This window comes from Balaenoptera acutorostrata, chromosome 16, assembly GCF_949987535.1.
Source record: "Balaenoptera acutorostrata chromosome 16, mBalAcu1.1, whole genome shotgun sequence".
Taxonomy (NCBI): domain Eukaryota; kingdom Metazoa; phylum Chordata; class Mammalia; order Artiodactyla; family Balaenopteridae; genus Balaenoptera; species Balaenoptera acutorostrata.
Window position 1 is genome coordinate 22617711 of NC_080079.1, and position 26265 is coordinate 22643975.

At 41.1% G+C, this 26265-nt stretch overlaps 1 protein-coding gene across 6 annotated transcripts in view; it reads left to right on the plus strand.

The window, feature by feature from the left end:
- The first annotated feature begins 1090 nt into the window (after positions 1-1090).
- The window catches only part of SORCS1 (sortilin related VPS10 domain containing receptor 1), a 576899-nt gene continuing 551724 nt past the window's right edge, over positions 1091-26265 (plus strand). For 5 of the 6 annotated variants that reach the window (XM_057531517.1, XM_057531518.1, XM_057531520.1 and 2 more), the window contains exon 1: positions 1131-1797. In XM_057531517.1, the coding sequence (XP_057387500.1) occupies positions 1243-1797 (555 nt within the window). In that variant the 5' untranslated portion in view covers positions 1131-1242. Of the gene's footprint in view, positions 1798-26265 lie in introns of all 6 variants that reach the window. The other variant, XM_057531522.1, reaches the window with a different exon arrangement.

Below are 26265 nucleotides of genomic sequence, written 5' to 3' on the forward strand. Positions count from 1 at the left end.
GATAGATTACTACTTGTCATAGATTCCCTAGCAAACTAATGGCAGAGCATCCAGCACCCACATGGTTTCCTATTGAGTCTTAAGGCATGTGTTAGTAGCTCTGGGATAGGCACGAATGCCACAGGATAGATGGAGCACCATGCCTCCTTTCCTGTATGTATTTGCACACAGAAATATAATACGCTTACAATAAATATTTATTGAATTAATGACTGACAGATTTCCTACCATGTAGGGCACTGTGTCCAAGTACTAAGGATAAAATGGCAAACAGAATGAACTGGTTACTTCTTCCAAGTTGCTCACAACGTAGCCTTCCCGTCCTCAATGAGTGTGCAGTCTCTTAGGGAAGCCAAGATACGCCCACAAAATGCAGTAAGATTGGGTTCAAATACAGTGAGTGCTTTAGGAGGTCAAGGAAGAAATCTAAGCGTGATAATTGATGGGAAAATCCCCCAGAATACACACACACACACACACACACACACACACACACACACACACACCTGCGATCTTTTAATTACATCATTCTCTGCTGATGCTGGGACACACAGACTCTTCCCAAGGTAAGGTCAAGATGCCAACTCCCTGAGACTAAGAAGGGAAAGAGCAGAAGCCCATTCATTCCTATTTTCTAAACTGAAAATGACCAGGGAGGAAAAAGAAGAAACAGCCACAGACACTGATAGAAACAATTAAACAGGAATAGGAAGTCCCCAGCACAGTGACCACTCCGCCAGGTCCGGGCTGGCCGCCCCCACGGGAGGGGCACTCGGGCTCAGCGCGGAGGCCGGCGGCCGCGGGGGCGCAGAGCGCGGCGGCGAGGAGCGGACGGCGGCGGCGCAGGCGAGCCCAAGGGGAGGGTCGGCGGCGCCTCCAGTCCCCGCAGCCAACCGCGCGCAGCGCAGCTCGGGAGCGGGACGCGGCGCTCGAAGCCCCGGCAGCGCCCGCCCTCCCTTCCGTGTTGCCTGCCCGCGCGCCAGCGCCCGCTCCGCCCGTGACTTCACTTCGGCTCCACCCCCGCGTGGCGGCGGCTCGCTCCGTCCGGACCCGCGCTCGGCACCAGCCCAGCCCGGGCAAGCGGCCGCCACCTGCCCCGAACCGCCTCTGCCCGCCCCCACCGCGGCCCAACTTGGATGGAGTTGGGGTCCTGAGCTCCTGCTCCTCGTAGCCGGCCAGCGGAGAGCCCCGCGCCGCCACCTCCGGTCCGGGACCCCTTCTCCGCTCCTCTCCGCTCCCGCAATGGGAAAAGTTGGCGCCGGCGGCGGCTCCCCAGCCGGGCTGAGCGCGCTCCTCGCCGGCGCGGGGCTCTTAGTCCTCTGCGCCCCGGGCGCCTGCGGCGGCGGCGGCTCCTGCGGTCCCCCGCTGCACCCCAGCTCGGCCCCACGCTGGGCTCCGACCCGAGGGGGGCTTCCTCACCTGGGGCCGCGAGGCAGGGCTCCTGCCACGCCCCTGCTCGGACGCCCCGTGTTTGCAGTGGCCCCCGGAGACCGAGCGCTGTCCCTGGAGCGGGCCCCGGGCACTGGGGCGTCGGTGGCGATTGCTCCACGCTCTGGCCGGAGGAGACGGAGTGGAGAGGATCAAGAGAAGGCGGAACGGGGAGAGGGCACGAGAAGACGCCCCCGGGGAGTGCTAAGGGACAGAGGGCAGCAGGAGCCTGGGACTCTGGAGCGGGACCCGGACAAAGCCACTCGCTTCCGGCTGGAGGAGCTGAAACTGACCAGCACTACGTTCGCGCTGACAGGCGACTCAGCACACAACCAAGCCATGGTCCACTGGTCTGGCCACAACAGCAGCGTGAGTATAATGGGACTGAGGGCAAAGGGGTGGAAGATGGAAAGGGTTAAAGTCGGCCGTGTGATCTGATTGAGAATTTGGGGAAATGGGGTTTCTGGACTTGAAACATTGTGCAAACTAAAGTCTTCCCTGCCCGCCTCCCCAAGGATTTAATGTCACCAACTAGGAGACCACCCCTTTCCCACCAACACCGGCGTCCTCTCCAAACCTCTAACAAAGCTTCATACAGGGCAGGCAGATCCCTCTTTCCCGTTTCTTTGGTCTCCTTTGTGTAGGATGGAGCCGAAAACCAGGCAAACAGAGCGGGTTAAAGTATTCTGAATGCAGAGGTGAAAGGGTTAAAATTCTAGGCAGGCTGGCGTTCCCTCAAGTGACTTTACCTTTAACTTGCTAGACTTATGGATGAGAGCACGTAAGATCAAAAAGTCTTTATTTGTAGCCTTTTTATATTTGTGCGGCGCTCCTAACCCCCTCTTCCCGACATGGAAGAGAAATTCAGTGGATGGTGAGGAGCCCTTAATGTATTCTGTTTCTGGGGACCAAGTGGATGTAAGTTTCAGGACGGGAACTCTCCAGCATCTTCTAACAGCACCAGCCAGTGTGTTTTGAGAGCTGGGGCTTTCCAGCCTGTGAATGAGTGGTTGTTCTCTGGCTTGATCTGTCCCAGGAAGATCAGATATGTCCCTGTGACAACAACTCCCTGTTCTCCCCCATTGCCTGACCTCCTCTAGTGAAGAGCACAAATAGAGATGTAGCTCTCCCTTTATTAAGGGAGGAGAGGGGTTGCTGGATTTCCAGGAGGCTGACACTGGGGAGCGTGGGTGCAAGTCCATGAGCTGTGTCCAAGATCAGGGAAGGTTTTAGATGTTTGGAAAAGCCTGCATGTCTGGAATTTGAGGGAGCTATTCCAGTTTAAACTGCACCTGGAAACTTCAAGGAGCTGAAATAGTAAAGAAAGAGCTTTGGTGGTGATAACTGCAGGTGATTTAAAAGTATGGAAGCTTCACTAGGCTCCATTTAAGCAGACAAGAAAATAAAAACCAAGGATGGGTAAACTGAAAAAAAAAAATCAAAGTTTCAGCTTCTATCAGATTACTGAGATTGTAGTATTTGTACTATGCACAGTCTGTGCATCCTGGTACGTACGTTTCAAAATGTTTTCAGTTGTGATGTTATTGCCAGAAACCTTCCCAGGGAAGTGCCGCTTTAGTGAATTGTGCTCACTGTCAGCTTTTTAAATGAAAGTTGTGAACATTTTAAAATAAGAGCCTGTCATTATGGATTTCTTGGGTACATAGATATAAATTGTATTAAGGCAAATCGTGGTTAATAGTATTTTGTATCGTGTCTCTGTCCTGAGAGCCTCAGCACGGTTTAACCTACAATTCAGCCTTCATGACCAAGGCTATGGTTTTACATGGTTCTCAGGACTGGTTTAATCAAATAATTGAAGCTGAAATTCTTTTCATTCAAGTTCCGGGGACCCTTGCCCTCATTCCTTACCTTAACTGTCCTATCTTTCATATCATAACCACTAAAATTAATCCCCCAATTTGAACTTGAATCTTCTTAAACTGATTAAATAACTTTCGCACTGCTTTAAGTGATTAACTCAAAGCTTCTAGCTTTAAGGGGCAATTTTAAACACATCAAACATATTAAATCTTGTATCAAGAAGTAAAGGACTTTGGACTCAAAATATTTCTGGCTTTTAATATAATTCAAGCCGTAAAATATCACTCACCCATTAGACCTCTACTTTAGTTCACCTATTGAAAGATCTTGGAAAGAGCAAGAAAAGGAGAGTACCTCTTTGGCAAGTTTTAAACTCCATTTAAGAAATGGTGCCAAGCACTGCCAGCCTTTTTTTTTTTTTTTAATGGTGCTTATAAACCCAGTCAGGCTTCTTAGGGTCAGGGCTTGAAGGGGTGACATGTAAGGAAGTCTGAGATAATGTAGGAAATAATCAAGGTGTTAAAAGTTGGAGCACTCAAATCATGTAAACGAAGGAGATTTCTATCCTATTAAGTCTCTCATTCTATAAGGACATACATTCCATCCCTGCCCACTTACATACAAATTGTTGTTGTTTTTCTTCAGTGTGTATGTATACCTAGTAGAGGAAGAGAAATAGTCTTGTTTCAGTATCCTCCACAAAGTAGTCCCAGATTCATAGGAGAGATAAAGTTTAAAATATATTTTGAAGGTAAGGGAGGCAGAAAGAAACTTTTCTAGGCAACTTTGTGATGTGAAAAGCAGAGTGGAGACCTGAGTTCTGGTTCTGCCTATTTGTGGTTTGATCTTGGCAAGCTGATGGCCCGAGTGTGAACTTCCTCATCTCTAAAACAGGAGGGGAGGATGCCTGTCAGATTCATTACTGAGAATTACAGGCCAGGATGTGGTTAAGAGAGTGCTGTGACTGTGAAGGACTGTATACCTCTTTGTAACTCTCATCTCATGGTACTTCACATTCCCCCCAGAGCAAGAAATCCACTAACCTAACACTGAGGACAGCAGTGGGTGGGAGCTCTCATTTTCTTCTCTTTTAGCTGCTGTCCCCCATAAATCCACCCCCAACCCATTCAGGGCCACTGGCAGTACACACCCTCTGGACCTATCTCACCTTTAGCTAAAAGCCTTTGCTAGCTAAGTAGGGCGTCTGATGACAATAACACCTGCATTAAAGGTGTAAATGTATGGTAATTATAGGCTGCCTATCAAACTTGTGAAGAACTCTGGATCCTTCTCTCACCTCCTTCCCTTCTCCTTCCTGCCCCCTCCGCTGTTGGACTTGTGCAGTTGTGTAAGGATATGACTGTTTTGCCTTGTCCGTGGGTGTAATGTGATTCCTCTGTACTGCAGTCTAGTTTGATGGAAAGTGTTGATGGAGTTGGTGGAACACCTGGGGGGATCTTTTGGCATGAAAAGTGCTGGGTATGAATCATTTGTCATGAGCTTGGTATCGTAAGCAAGAACATATTGTTCCTACCCTACTCATCCAAGGCATGCTGTGTCCTGATCTAAATTTATAGAGTAATTCTTAGTTTGTTGAAATATACATTTGTCTATACCTACGTGTGATGGGGATGTGTTTATTCCTTATTTCCAAGGAATTTCAAGGTGCTACACTCATTAATCCTTACAATATCCCTGTTAGGTAATAGACAGGTGTCAAGTGTTAATATCTCTTTTTCATATTTTTATGATGGAGTCAATTTGAATATTTCAGTTCACTGTCTTGTCCCTTTCTCACTAGAAATAGTGTTACAAATTGTTAACAGAGGCTTTTACTTGACATATTTTGTTGTTGTGATATATTTAATACTGCATTTATTGTAGTGAATGACGATCTGGTTGGTTTTCATGTAATTCTTTGCCTTTTCTTATTCTGGGACTTGACCTTTACCATCCACCCTTAGTGAGTAAACTGAGTCCCAGTGAGTCAGGTTTTTGAGTAGATGTCTTACATTCATCGTTTCACTTAATTTTCACAAAAATGTTATGGGTAGATATTATTATCCCCATTACATTAATGAGGAAACTGAGGCTCCAGAAGGCTAAATGACTTGCCAAGAAGATACAAGAGTTCAGTGGCAAAGCAGAGACTGGCACCCAGGGTGATCTGACTTCAAAACCCCACAGAATGGCTTGTCTTAGAGACTTTAAGGTAGGACAGAAAAACTCAGACCTTTGGGGATCTGTATTTTAAATAATCCGGTTTTGGGTGGATTTCAGATGGTGGTGGAGGAGGACATAGTCTTAGCTGGAAGCTCTATCTCTTTGTAGAAAAGCAAGGACTATGTAACATGTGCCTGTCACATTGCACCCTTTACCTTAAAGTAGTGATTTGGCTGTTCTCTTATCCACCCACATCGTCATCTTTACTGAGACATGGAATCTGTACCTGATGATTCATTGAGCACGAGGTAATGTGCCATCATCCCGCCTTCAGCTCTTCAGGAGTAGATTCCTCTTCTAAGTCAATGACAAATAGGATTTTATAAAGAGTTGCCTATGAACACTTGATTTGGCTATACATTTTTTTTTTTAATTAATTTATTTATTTTATGGCTGTGTTGGGTCTTCGTTTCTGTGCGAGGGCTTTCTCTAGTTGCGGCAAGCGGGGGCCACTCTTCATCGCGGTGCGCGGGCCTCTCACTATCGCGGCCTCTCTTGCTGCGGAGCACAGGCTCCAGACGCGCAGGCTCAGTAGTTGTGGCTCACAGGCTCTAGAGCGCAGGCTCAGTAGTTGTGGTGCATGGGCTTAGTTGCTCCGCGGCATGTGGGATCCTCCCAGACCAGGGCTCGAACCCGTGTCCCCTGCATTGGCAGGCAGATTCTCAACCACTGCGCCACCAGGGAAGCCCCCTGGCTATACATTTTGACATAAGTTTTTTTACCTTTTTTTCCAAAGTAAACTGATGAAGGATTTTAGATTTCTCTAGCAAGCCACATGATACCTTCTCTGATCTGTGTTTTATGCTTTTAATGGGTGTTAATATGGTATGACATGGAAGGCAGTGGGTTTGGAAGGAGGTCTGAGTTTGAATGTTAGCTCTCCTGCTTCCCAGCACTTTGCTTTGAGCAAGACACTTAAATTCTTTGAGTTTCTGTTTTCTCAACTAAAATATGAGGAGGGCACGTCTTTTTCTGTTTTTTTTTTTTTTTTTTTTTTTCCCAGAAGATTTGACATCACCTATACAAACTGGCTGGTACATAGTAAGTGCTCACTAAATGCTACCTCTTCTTTTTGTAGGAGAAATACTTCTGTACTGGTAATTAAGACTCCTGGGTTATAGTCCTGGCTGTACACAAAAATTAGATATGTAGTGACAGCCTGTAAAAATGTTGTGGCCTCAATTTTATCCTCTGTAAAAGGACACAAATAGGCCAGAGCATCACTGAAGTCCCTTACTGGTTGAAATTCATTAAAAATTTTTGTCAACCTGTAGGTATTGTGCACCTACTACATCTAAATAAAGTCCACTGGGAGTGTTCAGGATGCAGAAATGACACAATGACCTATACCCTTGACCTGTAAGTGAGTAAGCCTTTCATTTCACAAGTTTCTTCCTCTTTCCATGGTTTATATGCACATCTATTAATAGGAAATTAAGGCATTTGAGACTCAAGCAGGCATTCATTTCAATGTAGATTTGCAGCAAAATATAGTTTATTAGGTTTATTGTATCATATCTTCAGGTTAAGGCACTTGGTATCTTTGAACAAAAAAATTGCTTAATGTGAAATTGGAAAGTAAAGATCTCTTAAGATATTTTAATGGGATTTTCTAGACTCATCAGTGTTGACTCTGGGAACTACGTCCACATCCTTTTAAAGAAGGATCCCAGAAACTCATAAATTAGGGTAGAGAAGCTGGTGCAATTGTCTAATTTATTTAAGAGAATCATAATTGCTCACATTTAACGTGAGATTGTCATATGGCAGCATTATGCTAAGAAGCTTACACAAATTATCATATTTACTTTTAATTCTATGAATGGGTATTGAGTCCTAATATTTATCAGGCATTGATAGTAGGGACATACGTGGAGTGATGCCCAAAGATGAAAAGAAATGATACCTGCCCTCAGAGAGCTTTCAGTTTGCCACCCAAACAATGCTCTGAAGAGGTAGCAGAAAGTACGTGTCCTCGGAGGGTGTCACATGCTATAGGAGTTCAGAGGAGGGATGGGCAGGCATCTTCTGGCTGAGGTGGTCTCCAAACTTCATTGCAAAGCAGGTGTTTCAGCTGAACCTTGAAATGTAGAGAAATTTTTAATTAAAAGATGGAGATTATTACAAGGATATTTTGAGCTGAGTGGGTGGTGTGAGCAAAGGTCGAGCGTAGAGATGTAAAGATTCCTATCTATATCAAGGAAATTAACCTACAGTAAATGTAAACTATGTTTAACTAAGGTCTTACCCTTAGAAATAGTTTTAAAAATATGATTTAAGCAAAAACATATACACACCCATCTCCTAGTGAGTTTGGCTGTATTCCAAGCCCCAAAAGAAAATAATAACCTCTATGGTCACTTGAAGGCATACCTGCCCTTATTTGCACATTAAATTTCAGCTGGAGTCATCATTGTTTCATTTTTACCTTGACATATTTCACACGCAGTTTTCACAAACGGACTTTCTTTTGTTTAAGTTCTTGATTAGAAATATCAGTGGCTGGGCTGCCCGGAGGGTCGATTAATTTGGCTCCCTGACAACTTCTGTTAACTAAACGTATGTAATATGTTTGTCCTGTCTTCATGTATGTCTCAATTACTGTCCTTTATCTCTGGCTGGAAAGGGTGGAGAGTACATCTGTGTGTCCTAGAGGGGAAACTAGCCAAGCAGTGTCCCTGCGGTGGCCAACAGGGTGGCAGAGGAGAGGCGTGGTCAGTGTGATGTGGAACCAGGCCCCGTGAAAGGGCAGCGGCCACTCCTGAGGGGCGCCCCTCCTGCCCCCTCAGGGTGGATGGAACAATCAAACGGCTGGCAAGAAACCAAGCTGGACTCTTACTGTGCACAGTTTATACGGAGAAAGAGAGCCTTTTCTAAAATGTAGGTAGGGGAAGAAAAAGGACGTGAATGCTCTGCAGGAAATCCTACATGAAATTTTACACGTGTATAAAAGATATTGTGTCTATTTCTATAGCACGCCTGAATGTTGTTATACCACTTTAGATCGGTTATAGCCCTTTTCTTTTGCAAAATGCTTGAGTTTTCAAAGATGGGAACATTATTTCCATGACTTCAGTTTTATTTTCACCACAGTCCTAGGAGATAGGAAAGACAGATATCATCTGCGTTTCTCAAAGAGGGAAAGCAGGGCGTTGGTATTAAGCAGGTCAGTTAGTGGAAGGAGAGGGTCAAACACGTTTTGTCACACTGTACGACTGATGCTCGGTTTGGAACACCGCTGGCTTTCCACAGCCAGGAGATGGGACGCAGCTGCATCCTAGCCTCACAGTTTGCCTCAAGCCTATGCACCTGTGTGTCCCTAATGGTTGCCATTGGGGGATGAAGTATGGAGATTGGCCATGGAGCTCCTGAGTTCCAGGCTCAGCTGTTCAAGTTATTTATCCTGGGCTTCAGTGCAAGGACAAAAGTCATGTACTTGGCATTGTTGAAATCTTTAAAAAGGGACCCTAAAGAGAGGAGATGGGACTTTTTACAAGTGAGGTCTCCGGCAGTAAATAACCTATCTACCATGTATGTTCCCCTGCTAATGGTCTTCGGAGATGAGATTGCTTATCACTGGGCTTATTGCAGCAGGGGGTTAGGGAGAAGAGGGGGAGAGTCACCTCCTCCCCTCTTTAATTGTCTTATGCCTATGAAATCTAGTTGAAAATAATATTAAGTACGGTCTTGGTCAAGAGAAACTAGAGCTTCAACTTCGGGGAGCAGCAGTAGTCAAACTGAAGGAGCGCCTTGTTGACGCTAATGGATTCTATTTGCTCAAGGATTATAATAGAGTTACCAGCTGTTGCCTTTTCTACTTCCTCTAACTTTTGGGCGTGGGGTGGGGTAGGTGGGGGAAGGGAGCAAAGGAGAGTTTGCTGCACACTACGGATAGCTCTCTGCAGCCAGATAAGCTACATTGATTATAACAGAAATTGCTCTTAATGATAATAATATAAATAGCCATCAATTTAGTGACCAGATTCCCTGGAAGTACGTTCTAGGGCATCAACACGTTATTCACTTCATCCTCACACCACCCTTACAAACTAGATGTCATTATCGTCATCCTAAAGCCGAGGAAGTCAAGGCTTAAAGATCTTGCCTGAGGTCACCGAGCTCGAAGGTGGCGGCAGAGATAGAATATGATTTTTGCCCTTTCTGGCTCCAGAGCTTTTTCTGTTTGATCATGCTGTCCCTTCGTCGGGGTTTATCTCTGAATTTCTTTAGAGAGAACTTGACAAGTCAGTGCAGAGGGGTGGTGCTCTCTGAGCGCACCATTCTTCCTGAATCTCCACCTGTTCACCAACCTGGAAGCTCTCGGAACCCTGTCTTTTTGGGTTTTTATGGAGGTTTCATTACATCAGCACAGTTGATTAAATCACTGGCGATTGGCCATTGATTCAGACTCCAGCCCCTCTCCCCTCCCCAGAGGCGAAGGGGGCTGGACTGAAAGTTTCAACCCTCTGATCACATGGTTGGTTTTTTGGCAACTGGCCCACATCCTTAACTGTGGTCCAAAGTCACCTCATTAACCTCTCATCACAGGAAAATCCAGGGGTTTTAGGGGCTGTGTGCCAGAAATGGGCACTAAGACAAAATGTATATTTCTTATTATAAATCGCAGTATCACAACTAGCTTACTAAATATTTTGCTGTTTTATTTGCTATATCCTTGGGGAAAACTGGCTTTCATATAAAATAAATGACCCATGACCTTCCATATGAGTGTTGTAGAATATTCAGCCATTAAAGGATTGCTTATGTGTTTATATATATATATATATATATATATATAAATTATATTTATATTTATAAATTATTTACATTTATAAATATAAATAAATATATATATTTATTTATTTTGGGAAAGCTTCCACAAAATACCAGACACAGGAAATAAAATAATACATAAATAATAAAATAAAAAATAGTACAGATGTAAGCCCCACAAAGTAAGGGTTTCTTTTTTTTTTAACTGTGTTGTTCCCTTGTATATCCCAAGTCCCTAGACTTAGAAGTGGCTCAATATATTTTTTTTTTTGTGGAATTTTTGAATTTTATTTAATTTATTGTTTTATACAGCAGGTTCTTATTAGTTATCCATTTTATACATATTAGTGTATACATGTCAATCCCAATCCCCCAGTTCATCCCCCCCTGCCCCCCGCCCCCTCAACTTTCCCCCCTTGCTGTCCATACATTTATTCTCTACATCTGTGTCTCAATTTCTGCCCTGCAAACTGGTTCATCTGTACCATTTTTCTAGGTCCCACATATGCGTTAATATACTATATTTTTCTCTTTCTGACTTACTTCACTCTGTATGACAGTGTCTAGATCCACCTGCGTCTCTACAAGTGACCCAATTTCGTTCCTTTTTATGGCTAAGTAATATTCCATTGTATATATATGTACCACATCTTCTTTATCCATTCGTCTGTAGATGGGCATTTAGGTTGCTTGCATGACCTGGCTATTGTAAATAGTGCTGCAATGAACATTGGGGTGCATGTGTCTTTTTTAATTATGGTTTTCTCTGGGTATATGCCCAGTAGTGGGATTGCTGGGTCATATGGTAATTCTACTTTTAGTTTTTTAATGAACCTCCATAGTGTTCTCCATAGTGGCTGTATCAATTTACATTCCCACCAACAGTGCAAGAGGTTTCCCTTTCTTCCACACCCTCTCTAGCATTTGTTGTTTGTAGATTTTCTGATGGTCCCCATTCTAACTGGTGTGAGGTGATACCTCATTGTAGTTTTGATTTGCATTTCTCTAATGATTAGTGATGTTGAGCAGCTTTTCATGTGCTTCTTGGCCATCTGTATGTCTTCTTTGGAGAAATGTCTATTTAGGTCTTCTGCCCATTTTTGGATTGGGTTGTTTGCTTTTTTAATATTGAGCTGCATGAGCCATTTATATATTTTGGAGATTAATCCTTTGCCTGTTGATTCATTTGCAAATATTTTCTCCCATTCTGAGGGTTGTCTTTTCATCTTGTTTGTAGTTTCCTTTGCTTTGCAAAAGCTTTTAAGTTTCGTTAGGTCCCATTTGTTTATTTTTGTTTTTATTTCCATTACTCTAGCAGTCCCTCAAGACTGCTTGGGCCGTTTGGGGTCTTTTGTGTCTCCATACAAATTGTAAGATTTTTTGTTCTAGTTCTGTAAAAAATGCCACTGGTAATTTGATAGGGATTGCATTGACTCTGTAGATTGCTTTGGGTAGTATAGTCGTTTGCACAATATTGATTCTTCCAATCCAAGAACACAGTATACCTCTCCATCTGTTTGTGTCATCTTTAATTTCTTTCATCAGTGTCTTATAGTTTTCTGAGTACAGGTCTTTTACCTCCTTAGGTAGGTTTATTCCTGGTATTTTATTCTTTTTCTTGCAATGGTGAATGGAATTGTTTCCTTAATTTCTCTTTCTGATCTTTCATTGTTAGTGTATAGGAAAGCAAGAGATTTCTGTGCATTAATTTTGTATCCTACAACTTTACCAAATTCATTGATTAGCTCTAGTAGTTTTCTGGTAGCATCTTTAGGATTCTCTATGTATAGTATCATGTCATCTGCAAACAGTGACAGTTTTACTTCTTCTTTTCTGATTTGGATCCCTTTTATTTCTTTTTCTTCTTTGATTGCCCTGGCTAGGACTTCCAAAATTCTGTGGAATAATAGTGTTGAGAGTGGACATCCTTGTCTTATTCCTGATCTTAGAGAAAATGCTTTCAGTTTTTCACCATTGAGAATGATGTTTGCTGTGGGTTTGTCGTATATGGACTTTACTATGTTGAGGTAGGTTCCCTCTATGTCCACTTTCTGGAGAGTTTTTATCATAAATGGGTGTTGAATTTTGTTGAAAGCTTTTTCTGCATCTATTGAGATGATCATATAGATTTTATTCTTCAATTTGTTAATATGGTGTATCACATTGATTGATTTGCATATATTGAAGAATCCTTGCATCCCTGAGATAAATCCCACTTGATCATGGTGTATGATCCTTTTACTGTGTTGTTGGATTCTGTTTGCTAGTATATTGTTGAGAATTTTCACATCCATATTCATCAGTGTTATTGGTCTGTAATTTTCTTTTTTTTGTAGTATCTTTGTCTGGTTTTGGTATCAGGGTGATGGTGGCCTCATAGAATGAGTTTGGGAGTGTTCCTTCCTCTGCAATTTTTTGGAAGAGTTTGAGGAGGATGGGTGTTAGCTCTTCTCTAAATGTTTGATAGAATTCACCTGTGAAGCCATCTGGTCCTGGACTTTTGTTTGTAGGAAGATTTTTAATCACAGTTTCAATCTCATTACTTGTGATTGGCATGTTCATATTTTCTGTTTCTTCCTGGTTCAGTCTTGGAAGGTTATACCTTTCTAAGAATTTGTCCATTTCGTCCAGGTTGTCCATTTTATTGACATAAAGTTGCTTGTAGTAGTCTCTTATGATGCTTTGTATTTCTGTTGTGTCTGTTGTAACTTCTCCTGTTTCATTTGTAATTTTATTGATTTGACTCCTCTCCCTCTTTTTCTTGATGAGTCTGGCTAAAGGTTTATCAGTTTTGTTTATCTTCTCAAAGAACCAGCTTTTAGTTTTATAGACCTTTACTATTGTTTTCTTTGTTTCTATTTCATTTATTTCTGCTCTGATCTTTATGATTTCTTTCCTTCTACTAACTTTGGGTTTTGTTTGTTCTTTTTCTAGTTTCTTTAGGCGTACAGTTAGATTGTTTATTTGAGATTTTTCTTGTTTCTTGATGTAGGATTGTATTGCTATAAACTTCCTTCTTAGAACTGCTTTTGCTTCATCCCATAGGTTTTGGATCGTCGTGTTTTCATTGTCATTTGTCTCTAGGTATTTTTTGATTTCCCCTTTGATTTCTTCAGTGATCTCTTGGTTATTTAGTAGCGTATTGTTTAGCCTCCATGTGTTTGTGTTTTTGCTGTTTTTCCCCTGTAATTGATTTCTAATTTCATAGCGTCATGGTTGGAAAAGATGCTTGATATGATTTCAATTTTCTTAAATTTACTGAGGCTTGATTTGTGACCCAAGATGTGATCTATCCTGGAGAATGTTCCGTGCTCACTTGAGAAGAAAGTGTAATCTGCTGTTTTTGGATGGACTGTCCTATAAATATCAATTAAATCTATCTGGTCTATGGTGTCATTTAAAGCTTGTGTTTCCTTATTAATTTTCTGTCTGGATGATCTGTCCATTGGTGTAAGTGAGGTGTTAAAGTCCCCCACTATTATTGTTTTTCTGTCGATTTCCTCTCTTATAGCTGTTAGCAGTTGCCTTATGTATTGACGTGCTCCTATGTTGGATGCATATCTATTTAGAATTGTTATATCTTTTTTTTGGATTGATCCCTTGATCATTATGTAGTGTCCTTCCTTGTCTCTTGTAACATTCTTTATTTTAAAGTCTATTTTATCTGATATGACTATAGCTACTCCAGTTTTCTTTTGATTTCCATTTGCATGGAATATCTTTTTCCATCCCCTCACTTTCAGTCTGTATGTGTCCCTAGATCTGAAGTGGGTCTCTTGTAGACAGCATATATATGGGTCTTGTTTTCATATCCATTCAGCGAACTTGTGTCTTTTGGTTGGAGCATTTAATCCATTCACACTTAAGGTAATTATTGATATGTATGTTCCTATTACCACTTTCTTAATTGTTATGGGTTTGTTTTTGTAGGTCCTTTTCTTCTCTTGTGTTTCCCACTTAGAGAAGTTCCTTTAGCATTTGTGGTAGAGCTGGTTTGGTGGTGCTGAATTCTCTTAGCTTTTGCTTGTCTGTAAAGCTTTTGATTTCTCTGTCAAAGTTGAATGAGATCCTTGCCAGATAGAGTAACCTTGGTTGTAGGTTCTTTCCTTTCATCACTTTAAATATATCATGCCACTCCCTCTGGCTTGTAGAGTTTCTGCTGAGAAATCAGCTGTTAACCTTATGGGAGTTCCCTTGTTTTTTATTTGTCATTTTTCCCTTGTTGCTTTTAATAATTTTTCTTTGTCTTTAATTTTTGCCACTTTGATTACTATGTGTCTCGGCATGTTTCTCCTTAGGTTTATCCTGCCTGGGACTCTCTGTGCTTCCTGGACTTGGGTGGCTATTTCCTTTCCCATGTTAGGGAAGTTTTTGACTATAATCTCTTCAAATATTTTCTCGGGTCCTTTCTCTCTTTCTTCTCCTCTGGGACCCCTATAATGTGAATGTTGTTGAGTTTAATGTTGTCTCAGAAGTCTCTTAGGCTGTCTTCATTTCTTGTCATTCTTTTTCCTTTTTTCTGTTCCGTGGCAGTTATTTCCACCATTCTGTCTTCCAGGTCACTTATCTGTTCTTCTGCCTCAGTAATTCTGCTATTGATTCCTTCTAGTGTATTTTTCATTTCAGTTATTGTATTGTTCATCTCTGTTTGTTTGTTCTTCTATGTCTTTGTTAAACATTTCTTGCAACACTAGCAGGTAAGTCTGGTTCAGTCTCCTATGGGGTCACTGCTCCTTCCCCTGGGTCCAGATGCACACACTACTTTGTGTGTGCCCTCCAAGAGTAGAGTCTCTCTTTCCCCCAGTCCTGTCAAAGTTTTGCAATCAAATCCCTCTAGCCTTCAAAGTCTGATTCTCTAGGAATTCCTCCTCCCATTGCCAGACCCCCAGGTTGGAAAGCTGGATGTGGGGCTCAGAACCTTCACTCCAGTGGGTGGACTTCTGTGGTGTAAGTGTTCTCCAGTTTGTGAGTCACCCACCCAGCAGTTATGGGATTTGATTTTATTGTGATTGCGCCACTCCCACCGTCTCATTGTGGCTTCTCCTTTGTCTTTGGATGTGGGTATCATTTTTGGTGAGTTCCAGTGTCTTCCTATTGACGATTGTTCAGCAGTTAGTTGTGATTCCAGTGCTCTTGCAAGAGGGAGTCTAAATGGCTTTTTAATTTTACTTCTACCTTTGAAATTCTCTCAGTTTGTCTATAGTTTTGGTGTTGTTGTTCTTCCATAAATGTGCATTGCTTGATTTATTTTTAATAGTTATTTGAGAAATGGGGGGGGGGGGGAAGAAACAGACAGAACAGGAGAGAGTAAACAAGTTTGTGAACTTGGCCACATTAGAATTGCATTCCAGACAACTGAACTGGACAAAGAGCCCAAGTTCAAGTTTCCTGACTTACTTTCAGTCCCTATTATTGGGAAGGAGCTGGTGCCCAGGGTTTTTGTGAAGCGGCAAGATCACTCTGCATCTCTCTTCCTTCTCTTTTTGTGGTGTGCAGCAGCAGGGGCTTCCAGGCCTTTTGTTTATTGTCCTCTTTGTTGATTCCAGAGAGAGAGATCTGGAGATAATTTCACCCACCTGACTACACCTCCTGAAAACTCTAGTAGCTTCCAGTCCCCAATAAAGAAGCATGCATTTTAATTTAAATCTCAGTCTCTTTCTTGATCTTGGACTCCATCTCTCCATCATATATGTGTATTTAAGTGCATATATCATAGATGTGGGCATCCCAGGCATCTCTGTACATTCAGAGCAATTTACGCACTGATGTCTTTAAGTATCTGCTCTTAAAAGTGAAATACTAGATTTTGTTGTATGGCCACGGTGAGGATGTTTACTGACGGTGAGAGCTGAATGGAAGGTGATCTCCAGAATGAGGCGAGAGATAAAGAAACCAAGAGGAAGAGACTGAGAGGAAGCCAAGAGATGGAAAAAGAGAAGGAATAAGGGGAGAGGAAGAAAGAGAGTATAGGATCATGACAGAGGCAGAGAGAGACAGAGAGCAATTCAGAGACAGGAGAAGTGGACTAAGAAAGAGGAGAATAAAGAGAAGACGAGGGGCAATGAGCCAGTGATACTGTGGACTGGGAAGGGCAGATAGAGAGACAGAGACAGCCTTGTAACAAACACGTGGAGACAGAGTAAGTCACAGAAAGAGAGTTAGAGATGAAAACAAGAAAGGAAAAGTGTCAGTGAGTAGAGAGAACTTGTTATCAATTCATAAAATGTGCAGAGTAGAACAAATTTCTACCTAGTCTGACTGTATTCTTTCCACTGTAGCGACAGCACATCTCTGGCCTTTGGCTCTGGGGGGTTTCGCACCCATCCAGTCTTGTTGCTAGCATCAGCCAGTCTTGCATGTGGGACAGCTCTGAGAGCCATATATGTTGGTGAACTGGGTGTAGGGTGGAAGGGGTGCATGCAGTATTTATGCATTTTAAAGAATCCCTTAAATCCCTTTGGGAAATAGGATTGATGGTCTGGAAGGTGGAAAGGCAACTTTTAACATTTCCTTTTGTACTAGTCCATGCTATTTTGAATTTTTAATGGGAACGCATTTCTTTAATAATAAAAATCCTAAAACATGTTTTAAGTGGCTGTTGTGTCAGCACAGTGCTGAGTGCTGGGAATACAAAGATAAATAAGACCTGATCTTTACCCTTGACGGTGCATATTCTGGTGGAAATAGACAGACACATAAACAGATAAATAGCAATTTAGTGTGATAAACACATAATAGCTGTAATAGAGTTTTGTGCAAAGTGCTATGGGAGCAAAGATGAGCGGGGGACAACTAATTTTTTTTTTTTTTTTCTGAGAGTGGGAGGCAAGTCTTTAAAAGGAAGTGACAATTAAGACAGGTCTTTATACAAGGTTAGGAGTTTTGCAGACAGGATAGGGTTGGGCAGGAGGAAAGGCCACTCCTGCCCATTTTAAACTCCCCAGATCTTGGGTCAACAAGCTGTGACTGAAATGGTACTTTCTTTCTTCATCATCTCAGTGTCCAAGATATTTGGAATCAAGGCTCATAGTGTGTTTAAATATCAGATTAGACTCCCCAGTTTAAAATGTCCTGTTAAGTACTTGGCCTCAAACTGGCCAAAAAATCTGATTTTTCCAAAGGGAAAAGTTGTTCCCTTGAGTCTTTACACACCCGTGTGTGCTTGCACATGCATGCACCCAGATGCACAAACAATTTTAAAATATTTCTATCTTTTCTATTCACAGTAGAATTTGATTAACTAAGCGATCATGGGATTTTTTTTTGGCCATTCTATATGTTTTAAAGAGTTAAAAGTGGGTGTTTATATCATTTTCTTGATCATGTTTCCCTAGTCAATATGGGAAACTGGGTGCATTAGGATGAGTTGGATTGTCATCACTTAGGATTGGAGTATGATTATTCAAGGCAGTAAGAGAATGCACTAGAGTATTCCACATCAGTGTTACCCAGACTTAAGTGGTTATGCCTTGCAAATAGAAGACAAAGCATACATAAAGTAAATACATAGAAAATTACCAAAGAATAAATTTGGCTTTTAACTGGTTGTCCCCTTTACCTCTTTCTTGTCTACAAAGAAGAAAAAAGATAAAGAAAAAAGAACAGAAGTGGGTAGCCGGTGAGGAAAGGCATGGCCACAGTTAGGGGGAGCATGTGCTCTTAGAACCCACTCACCAGCTCATGAGTGGGTGAAAAGACACTTCCCTGGCCTTTGAGTTCTGCCCTTTCCATCCTCATAACTTTCAAACAGACTGTGGCTTGAGATGATGTTACAATGTCCAGATCTGCCTTTGAGGTATCCTAATTTAGGAATTTTTGCCTAGCATTTTGTGCTACTGTAGTAGATTAAATGACTCAGGAATTTTATCATTTTGAGACAGAAATGACTTGGGAATGACTTTTTCAGCTGATAACAAATATGTCCTTAGATATATAAATGACTATCCCCAAAGAGTAGGATGAGGTCTACTATGATCTGAATGTTTATGTCCTTCCCACAAGCCATATGTTGAAATCTCACCCCCAACCTGATGGTATTAGGAGGTAAGGCTTTCAGGAGGTAATTAGGTCATGAGGATGGAGCCATTATGAATGAGATTAGTGCCCTTGTAAAAGTGACCTATGGAACTCCCTTGTCCTTTTTACCATGTAAGAACACAGCAAGAAGACACCATCTATGAACCAGGAAGTGGGCCCTCACCATATACTGGATCTTATGACATTTTGATCTTAGGCTTCCTAGGCTACAGAACTGTGAGAAATAAATGTCTGTTGTTTATAAACTACCTAGTCTATGGTGTCTTCTTATAGCAGCCCAAATTGACTAAGACAAGCTCTCTTTCAGTCACCTAAGTTGGTTTAATTTCCTATACGAGACTCTCCTTGATATTCATTTAACTTAAAGTCTTAGAGAAAGGAGAAGGAAAAAATTATATTTGCCTTAAAGCTCACCAACTTTAGAAGTACCTGAGTACCTCATATCAACCTAAATGTAGGTCCTGAAAGTATTTGTGAAGAAATAACAATGACATTTCCCATTAGAGGCATAGAAATTAACTTATCTTTCTTTTTCAGGTGGGATTTGAGGTAGTTTAAGGCAAGAGTTGGCAAACTACAACCCATGTGCCAAATCTGTCCTACCACTGTTTCTGTATGACCCACAAGCTACGAATGTTTTATATATATATATATTTTAACATCTTTATTGGAGTATAATTGTTTTACATTGTTGTGTTAGTTTCTGCTATATAACAAAGTGAATCAGCTATACATATACTTATATCCCCATATCCCCTCCCTCTTGCGTCTCTCTCCAGCCTTCCCTATCCCACTCCTCTAGGTGATAACAAAGCACTGAGCTGATCTCCCTGTGCTATGTGTCTGCTTCCCACTAGGTATCTATTTTACATTTGGTAGTGTATATATGTCCATGACACTCTCTCACTTCATCCCAGCTTACCCTTCCCCCTCCCCGTGTCATTAAGTCCATTCTCTACGTCTGCATCTTTATTCCTGTCCTGCCCAATAGGTTCTTGAGAACCACTTTTTTTTTAGATTCCATATATATGTGTTAGCATACGGAATTTGCTTCTCCGTTTCTGACTTACTTCACTCTGTATGACAGATTCTAGGTCCATCCACCTCACTACAAATAACTCAATTTCATTTCTTTTTATGTCTGAGTAATATTCCATTGTATATATGTGCCGCATCTTCTTTATCCATTCATCTGTCGATGGACACTTAGGTTACTTCCATGTCCTGGCTATTGTAATAGTGCTGCAATGAACACTGTGCTGCACTGTGGTACATGACTCTTTTTGAATTATGGTTTTCTCAGGGTATATGCCCAGTAGTGGGATTGCTGGGTCGTATGGTAGTTCTATTTTTAGTTTTTTAAGGAACCTCCATACTGTTCTCTACAGTGGCTGTATCAATTTACATTCCCACCAACAGTGCAAGAAGGTTCCCTTTTCTCCACACCCTCTCCAGTATTTACTGTTTATAGATTTTTTGATGATGGCCATTCTGACTGGTGCGAGGTGATTCCTCATTGTAGTTTTAATTTGCATTTCTCTAATGATTAGTGATGTTGAGTATCTTTTCATGTGTTTGTTGGCAATCTGTGTATCTTCTTTGGAGAAATGTCTATTTAGGTCTTCAGCCCAGTTTTGGATTGGGTTGTTTGTTTTTGATATTGAGCTGCATGAGCTGCTTGTATAGTTTGGAGATTAAGCCTGTGTCAGTTGCTTCATTTGCACATATTTTCTCCCATTCTGTCTTTTCTCTCATTGTTGTCTTTTCATCTTGTTTATGGTTTCCTTTGCTGTGAAAAAGCTTTTAAGTTTCATTAGGTCCCATTTGTTTATTTTTGTTATTTCCATTTCTCTAGGAGGTGGGTCAAAAAGGATCCTCCTGTGATTTATGTCATAGAGTGTTTTGCTTATGTTTTCCCCTACGAGTTTGATAGTGTCTGGCCTTACATTTAGGTCTTTAATCCATTTTGAGTTTATTTTTGTGTGTGGTGTTAGGGAGTGTTCTAATTTCATTCTTTTACATGTAGCTGTCCAGTTTTCCCAGCACCACTTATTGAAGAGGCTGTCTTTTCTCCATTGTATATTCTTGCCTTCTTTATCAAAGATAAGGTGACCATATGTACGTGGGTTTATCTCTGGGCTTTCTATCCTGTTCCATTGATCTATATTTCTGTTTTTGTGCCAGTACCATACTGTCTTGATTACTGTAGCTTTGTAGTATAGTCTGAAGTCAAGGAGCCTGATTCCTTCAGCTCCGTTTTTCTTTCTCAAGATTGCTTTGGCTATTTGGGGTCTTTTGTGTTTCCATACAAATTGTGAAATTTTTTGTTCTAGTTCTGTGAAAAATGCCATTGGTAGTTTGATAGGGATTTCACAGAATCTGTAGATCACTTTGGGTAGTATAGTCATTTTCACAATGTTGATTCTTCCAATCCAAGATCATGGTATATCTCTCCATCTGTTTGTATCATCTTTAATTTCTTTCATCAATGTCTTATAGTTCTCTGCATACAGGTTTTTAATGACTTAGAAAAATAAAAAGAAGAAAGATATGTTGTGATACCCTCAAATTTTTTGATGTAATTTTTTTTTTTGGAACACGGTCATTTATTGTCTATGGCTACTTTTGCTCAAAACTGATAAAGTTGAGTAGTTATGACAGAGACTGTGTAGCTCATAAAATCTCAAATATTTATCCTCTGATCCTTTAGGGGAAAAGTTTGTGGACTCCTGATTTGGGGGATTGGAGAGAATGCAAGCAGCGAGGCACAATGAAGATACTGCAGTTGTCATCTGCATGCTAACTTGAGGGTGGTCTTTTGACTTTGGTTTTCTTACTTCAAAGGCGTACATATTCATATCCATTGCAAATTCCCATCTTGACGTGGACCTTTCATTCTCTCTTTCTGTCCCTTTGCTCATACTATTTCTTGCCCGGTTAAATCTATTTCATGTTTTAAGTCCTTGCTTGGATATTACCTCCTTTCTGAGGATTTATCCATTACTTCCAAAAAGAAGAGATACCTGATTCTTATGAACAGAGATCTTATGTGCCAGGTCACTGTCTTTATGCCCTGTTCAAGCAGTAAGCATCATCTGGTTTGTATTCCAATTAATGGTGAGCTCCTTGAGGGCAAGACTCCATTTCATTCATTTTTATATACCAATATTTGGCACATAAGAGGTACTTAATAAGAGTACTTTAAAGGATCAGAGCACTAAAGCAATTTAGGATTGTTTTATTGGCCTTTTTTTGGTCTGGAAGATAAATGGTCAGCATATAGACGCCATGATGATCGTCTGCCTGGATATTTTTCACTGTCCTGATTCATGAAGTGTAAACTATATGGATTACCTCATTCAAATAGTTCTAGTAAAATGACCCCAAAGTAGACAGAGAGAGTGAGATTGAGATAGAGATATATATATATATAGAGAGAGAGAGAGACAGAGAGAGAGAGAAAGAGAGAGAGAGAGAGAAGTGTAGTCACAGCTTTCTCATAGCAGGAGGGGTAGGGATACTTCGTAATGAAGTCTGATGATCCAGCTTCAAAAATGAGCTGGTGGCTGGTAGGGGCTTGCGTTGCCTCAGGCCTGAGGGAGGAAACACCTTCATGCTCCTCATTTAAGGAGCTGCACTGAGAACCGGCCCCCACTATACAAAAGTCTCAGCAGGGCCAGAACATTTAAGAAAAGATGAGGGGCTATTGCACTGTGAGAAATAAAATTGCATTTGTGGTAATGGACTGAACGAGAGCACTGTGACAATGAGAAAATAATTATGGGTTTAATCTGCATGTTCTTTTAGGCACATTTACCTGAAAGGGCAGCTTGAGAGTTGCTGTCTTTTCCAAGTGAGTTTGGACGTAGTAAGATTTCCATTAAAGGTGGGTAAGGACTATTTATCGAGGGCTCAGGCGATATTCAATATGATTATAACCAACACTTAATGGGTGTTTGCAATGTGCCAGGCACTATTCCTGGTAATACATGTATTAGCAATAATAGGAAGTAGGTATTGCCATTATCCCCATTTTAGAAATAAAGGAACTGAAAAATGGGAGGTTAAGTAACTCACCCAACATCACAGGGATAGCAGGATGTAGAATTGGGATTTAAATCCAAACAGTTGTGATGTAAAAAAATCTCAGCTCTTGGACATTATATTCTACTGCATTTAGAACACTATGGCATTTCACCTTTAAGTAGCTTCAAGTTTTTCATGTATACAACCATTAGTTATTGAGTGCCTAATACCTGTCAAGCATGCCAGGCACTGGAGTTTATTCATGATCAAACCCAGTAATAGTCCATGAACTTAGAGCTTGGTGGTCCATCTACTGACTCTCTGTAGGGTTTGAAAGGTTATGATCCAGGGGTCCTTTTGAGAAGTAGACTTTTCAGAACTCCCAAAGCCTATTCATTCCTTAGGGATTAATTGAAAAAATGTGAAGGAAACATTTTTTTACATAAGATGAACATTGTTAGGCAACAGGTAGCATGCTGGTTGTCATGGTTAAAATAATGCAAAAATGTATTCACATAAATCTATATCTAAAGACATATAAACACTTAGGGTTCTCTTTATCATGGACATTGGCAAATTAATATTTGTGCACGTGTGTGTGTGTGTGTGTGTGTGTGTGAAGGATGTTTAAATAAGCACACACATCTCTGCTTCTGCCTCTATATCTATATCTTCAGACTTATGATACTTATACCTATAGCTGGATAATCTCTTTCAATGCCTCTGCTGTGTTTTCAAATTTTGAGGCAGATTCTATTCAATAAGTATATAATAAAACTATGGGACTGCTTTTCTATGAAAACCAAAAGTTTACCCTAGTCGTATGATTAAGCAAACATTTTATGGGTAGATTAAAAAAAATGATAGAAGTATTTCAAATCCAGTAGTAGCTATAAGCACTAAATTAAAAATAGAGCTCAAGTGAAGTTATTTAGCAAATAATTTGGGGTCCTTTCTTCTTGCTATAGTTTCTTCTCTCACTTGGAAAATACCCCTTTCTATTTAAGAAGGAGCCTTTGGTTTATTTCTTCAAATCAACGATTGTTTAAGCTAGATTGTGTTGTGTGCAACCTGCTGTTTCAACATAACAGCTAAGTTGCCTTAATTCAGTCAGAATAAATTTGAATGGTCTGACCTTGATTTATTATTTTTTTATTAACTATAGCCAAGTTGTTCATGTTTTTAATGGACTTTCTTGGTTTTAGGTCCGCTTGCATTTTATTTATGCTAAATTGCTTGCAAAAGCATGGGCTTCTAATTAAGACCTATTATCTTTCTTTGTTAAAACATTTGGTGCATACTGGTTAATTTTCCTGCACAGTAATCTAGTGTTGGACAGAGTTTCTTAAAATACAATATCTGTACTGCAATAGAGACAGAAATCCAGAATAGTAAATGGGTTTTTGCATCTTTTTGACAAGACCATTTCTGCAATCTGGGATGACTGACAAAATGTTTCCTTCCCAGAAGTTCTTGGTCTCTGGCCTTCCTCCAGTCTACTCATTTTCTTCTTTAGGTGATTCAGTTCAGTCACTTTCCCTTCACTATTTCTGGTAATTCAAATAACTTGTACCATCAGGAAATGCCTGATGTGTTTGCCCAAGATTTTCCTACCAAACAATCTGCTTTATTCATTGCTTGCCCATGTTTTAACACCACCTACCACCCACATCAGTATTTATCACATTGTTTGCTGATGGATATGAGCAGAGAATTTGGAATGCTTTTCACACCTCCCCCCTTCATCCACAGGGAGACAGAGATTATCGCCACTTTGCAGAAGAGGGAGATAGATTAAATAATAGCACCATGTACCCCGATGGCTTAATTCTTTAAAAAAAAAAAAAAAGCACTGCAGAAAGCCTTGGCATGTTGACAGAGCCATTCTTTTCTTTCCTTTTCAAGAGGTGGTGTGGATATTTGTCACACATACATTCTTATAATCCTGCACAAAATGCAGTCAAGTAACCGAATGCAAAATTCCTCTCTGTCTCCTCTGTGATACTATTATTTCTCAAAAATTGTGACCACTGCTCCACAGGTTAGAAGAAAACTGTGCTAAAGGGGGAGAGGAATGTCAAGGAATTCGGCAGGTGGAGCTGTTCCCTATGAGTCGGTGCTGAACCTGGCTTCTGCGTTGGGCTTCAGCCACTCACTGCTGAGAGCAGCCTGGGCCAAGGCCATGGGCTCTTGCTTGTTTGGCAGAGACAAACTAGCTGCAGGATTTTGCTCTGTCTTTAAACTGAGGCAGTGTTCCACTGCCTGAGTATGTCCTTTTATGCGATGAGATGGGGACGTTTGCCTAGCTCTGTGGGTGACCATTCTGGTACTCATCTAAAGTCAGTGAAGTCTTATTAGGAAGAAGGAGAGGGTAGTAGTTAAAGATATGGATTGCAGGGCCCCATATTTGTTTTCTATTTACTAACTCTGTGCCTTTTGTTGTCGCATGTAAATCTTACCATGCGCTTAACTTTCTGATAGGGCTGAGAATACAGAACTAGGCCTCCTCTCAAGTGGCTTACAGTCTAAGGGGAGAATACATAGTTAAAATACAACTTGGTAAGTGCAATACACAGGTGTTTACAGAGGAGAAGAATTTAGCCAGATGGGAGTGGGGTGAGGTGATGGATGATATTAGCAAAGACTTCCGAGAAGAGATAACGTATTATGTCCCTGGTAAATAAAAAGGATAAATAAGAATTTTCAGGTGAAAAGATGTAGAAAACATGCTCCCTATGGAAGGGTTGATACATGTGACAACTTACAAGCATGAGAAGGAACAGCCCATGAAAGGCATAGGATGGAAGTCTGGGGAGGGAGATGAGGCCAGAGAGGGAACCTAGCATAATATCGTGAAAGGCTTTGCAAACCAGACTGAAAGGACCAGGGAGTGACATGATCAGCATTTCAGTTTGGAAGAATTGGATGGACAAAATATTAGAGAAAGAGAGACTGGTTAGAAAGCTATTTGGAGAATTCATTCCTCCACTGGTCCCGTTTGTGAGGCATTGTGTGAACAGCTGAGTGCCTCACCGTGGATGCTGGTGGTGCTTTGTGATGTTCACATATACTTTTTCAAGATAACACTACAGAAGGTAGGACCAACACACACAGTGTGTCACAAGGTGTGCGTCATCAACAGTGATGTCTTTTGTCTGTTATACATTTCATCCTTTGCCTTTGGAATGCCAGAAGCTAGCTAAGAGGGAGGCCTGTGCTGGAAGTCAGGATGCCTGGGTGTGGGCCCTGTCCCACCACAAATTTCCTGTGTGCCTAACGAGAGTCATTTTAGTTCTCTGGGGTTATTTCCTCCATTTGAGAATGAAAATGCCAGACTGGACAATAGCTTAGGTCTCATCCATGTTATAAACCTTTAGATGTGATCCTACCTATGACCTGGTGATGAGAAGGATTTGAGCTGGCATTTAAGAAGAGCTTGGAGAAGAACCACAGGTGAAACTGGAATTTAGACTCAAGTACTAATGATTGAGAGGACTTTGTAGGGATAGAGTATGGATTTGAACCACGCAAAGACATTTTCCTATAGATCACTATACAAATAGCATATAAATATAGGCTATGGGTAAATCTACTGAGTATACAAGCAGTGTTTAATAAATATTCAAATTTTAAGCAGCTTTAAGGAACAGATGACATATATTTTTCCCTGGTCTCCACGCTTAATGCAGTGCCCTTCTCACACTAGTGCTCGAGAAACGTCAGGTAACGAAGGTGCTTGAAAATGTCTTCTTCTGAGCATAGCTGAACATTTATGCAAGACCAGCACTTGTGGTTTCAGCTGCTTCTTGCAGTGCAGCTCTCTTTGCCACAAAATCTAAGTTCTCGTCACAGTCTCCAGTGGGATTCGTAAAGCCAATCCACAATAGGAACTCTCCTAGAATTCTTGTCTCCCGGGCTCACATTTTAATATCTTTCCTCTTCCCAAACCTCTGC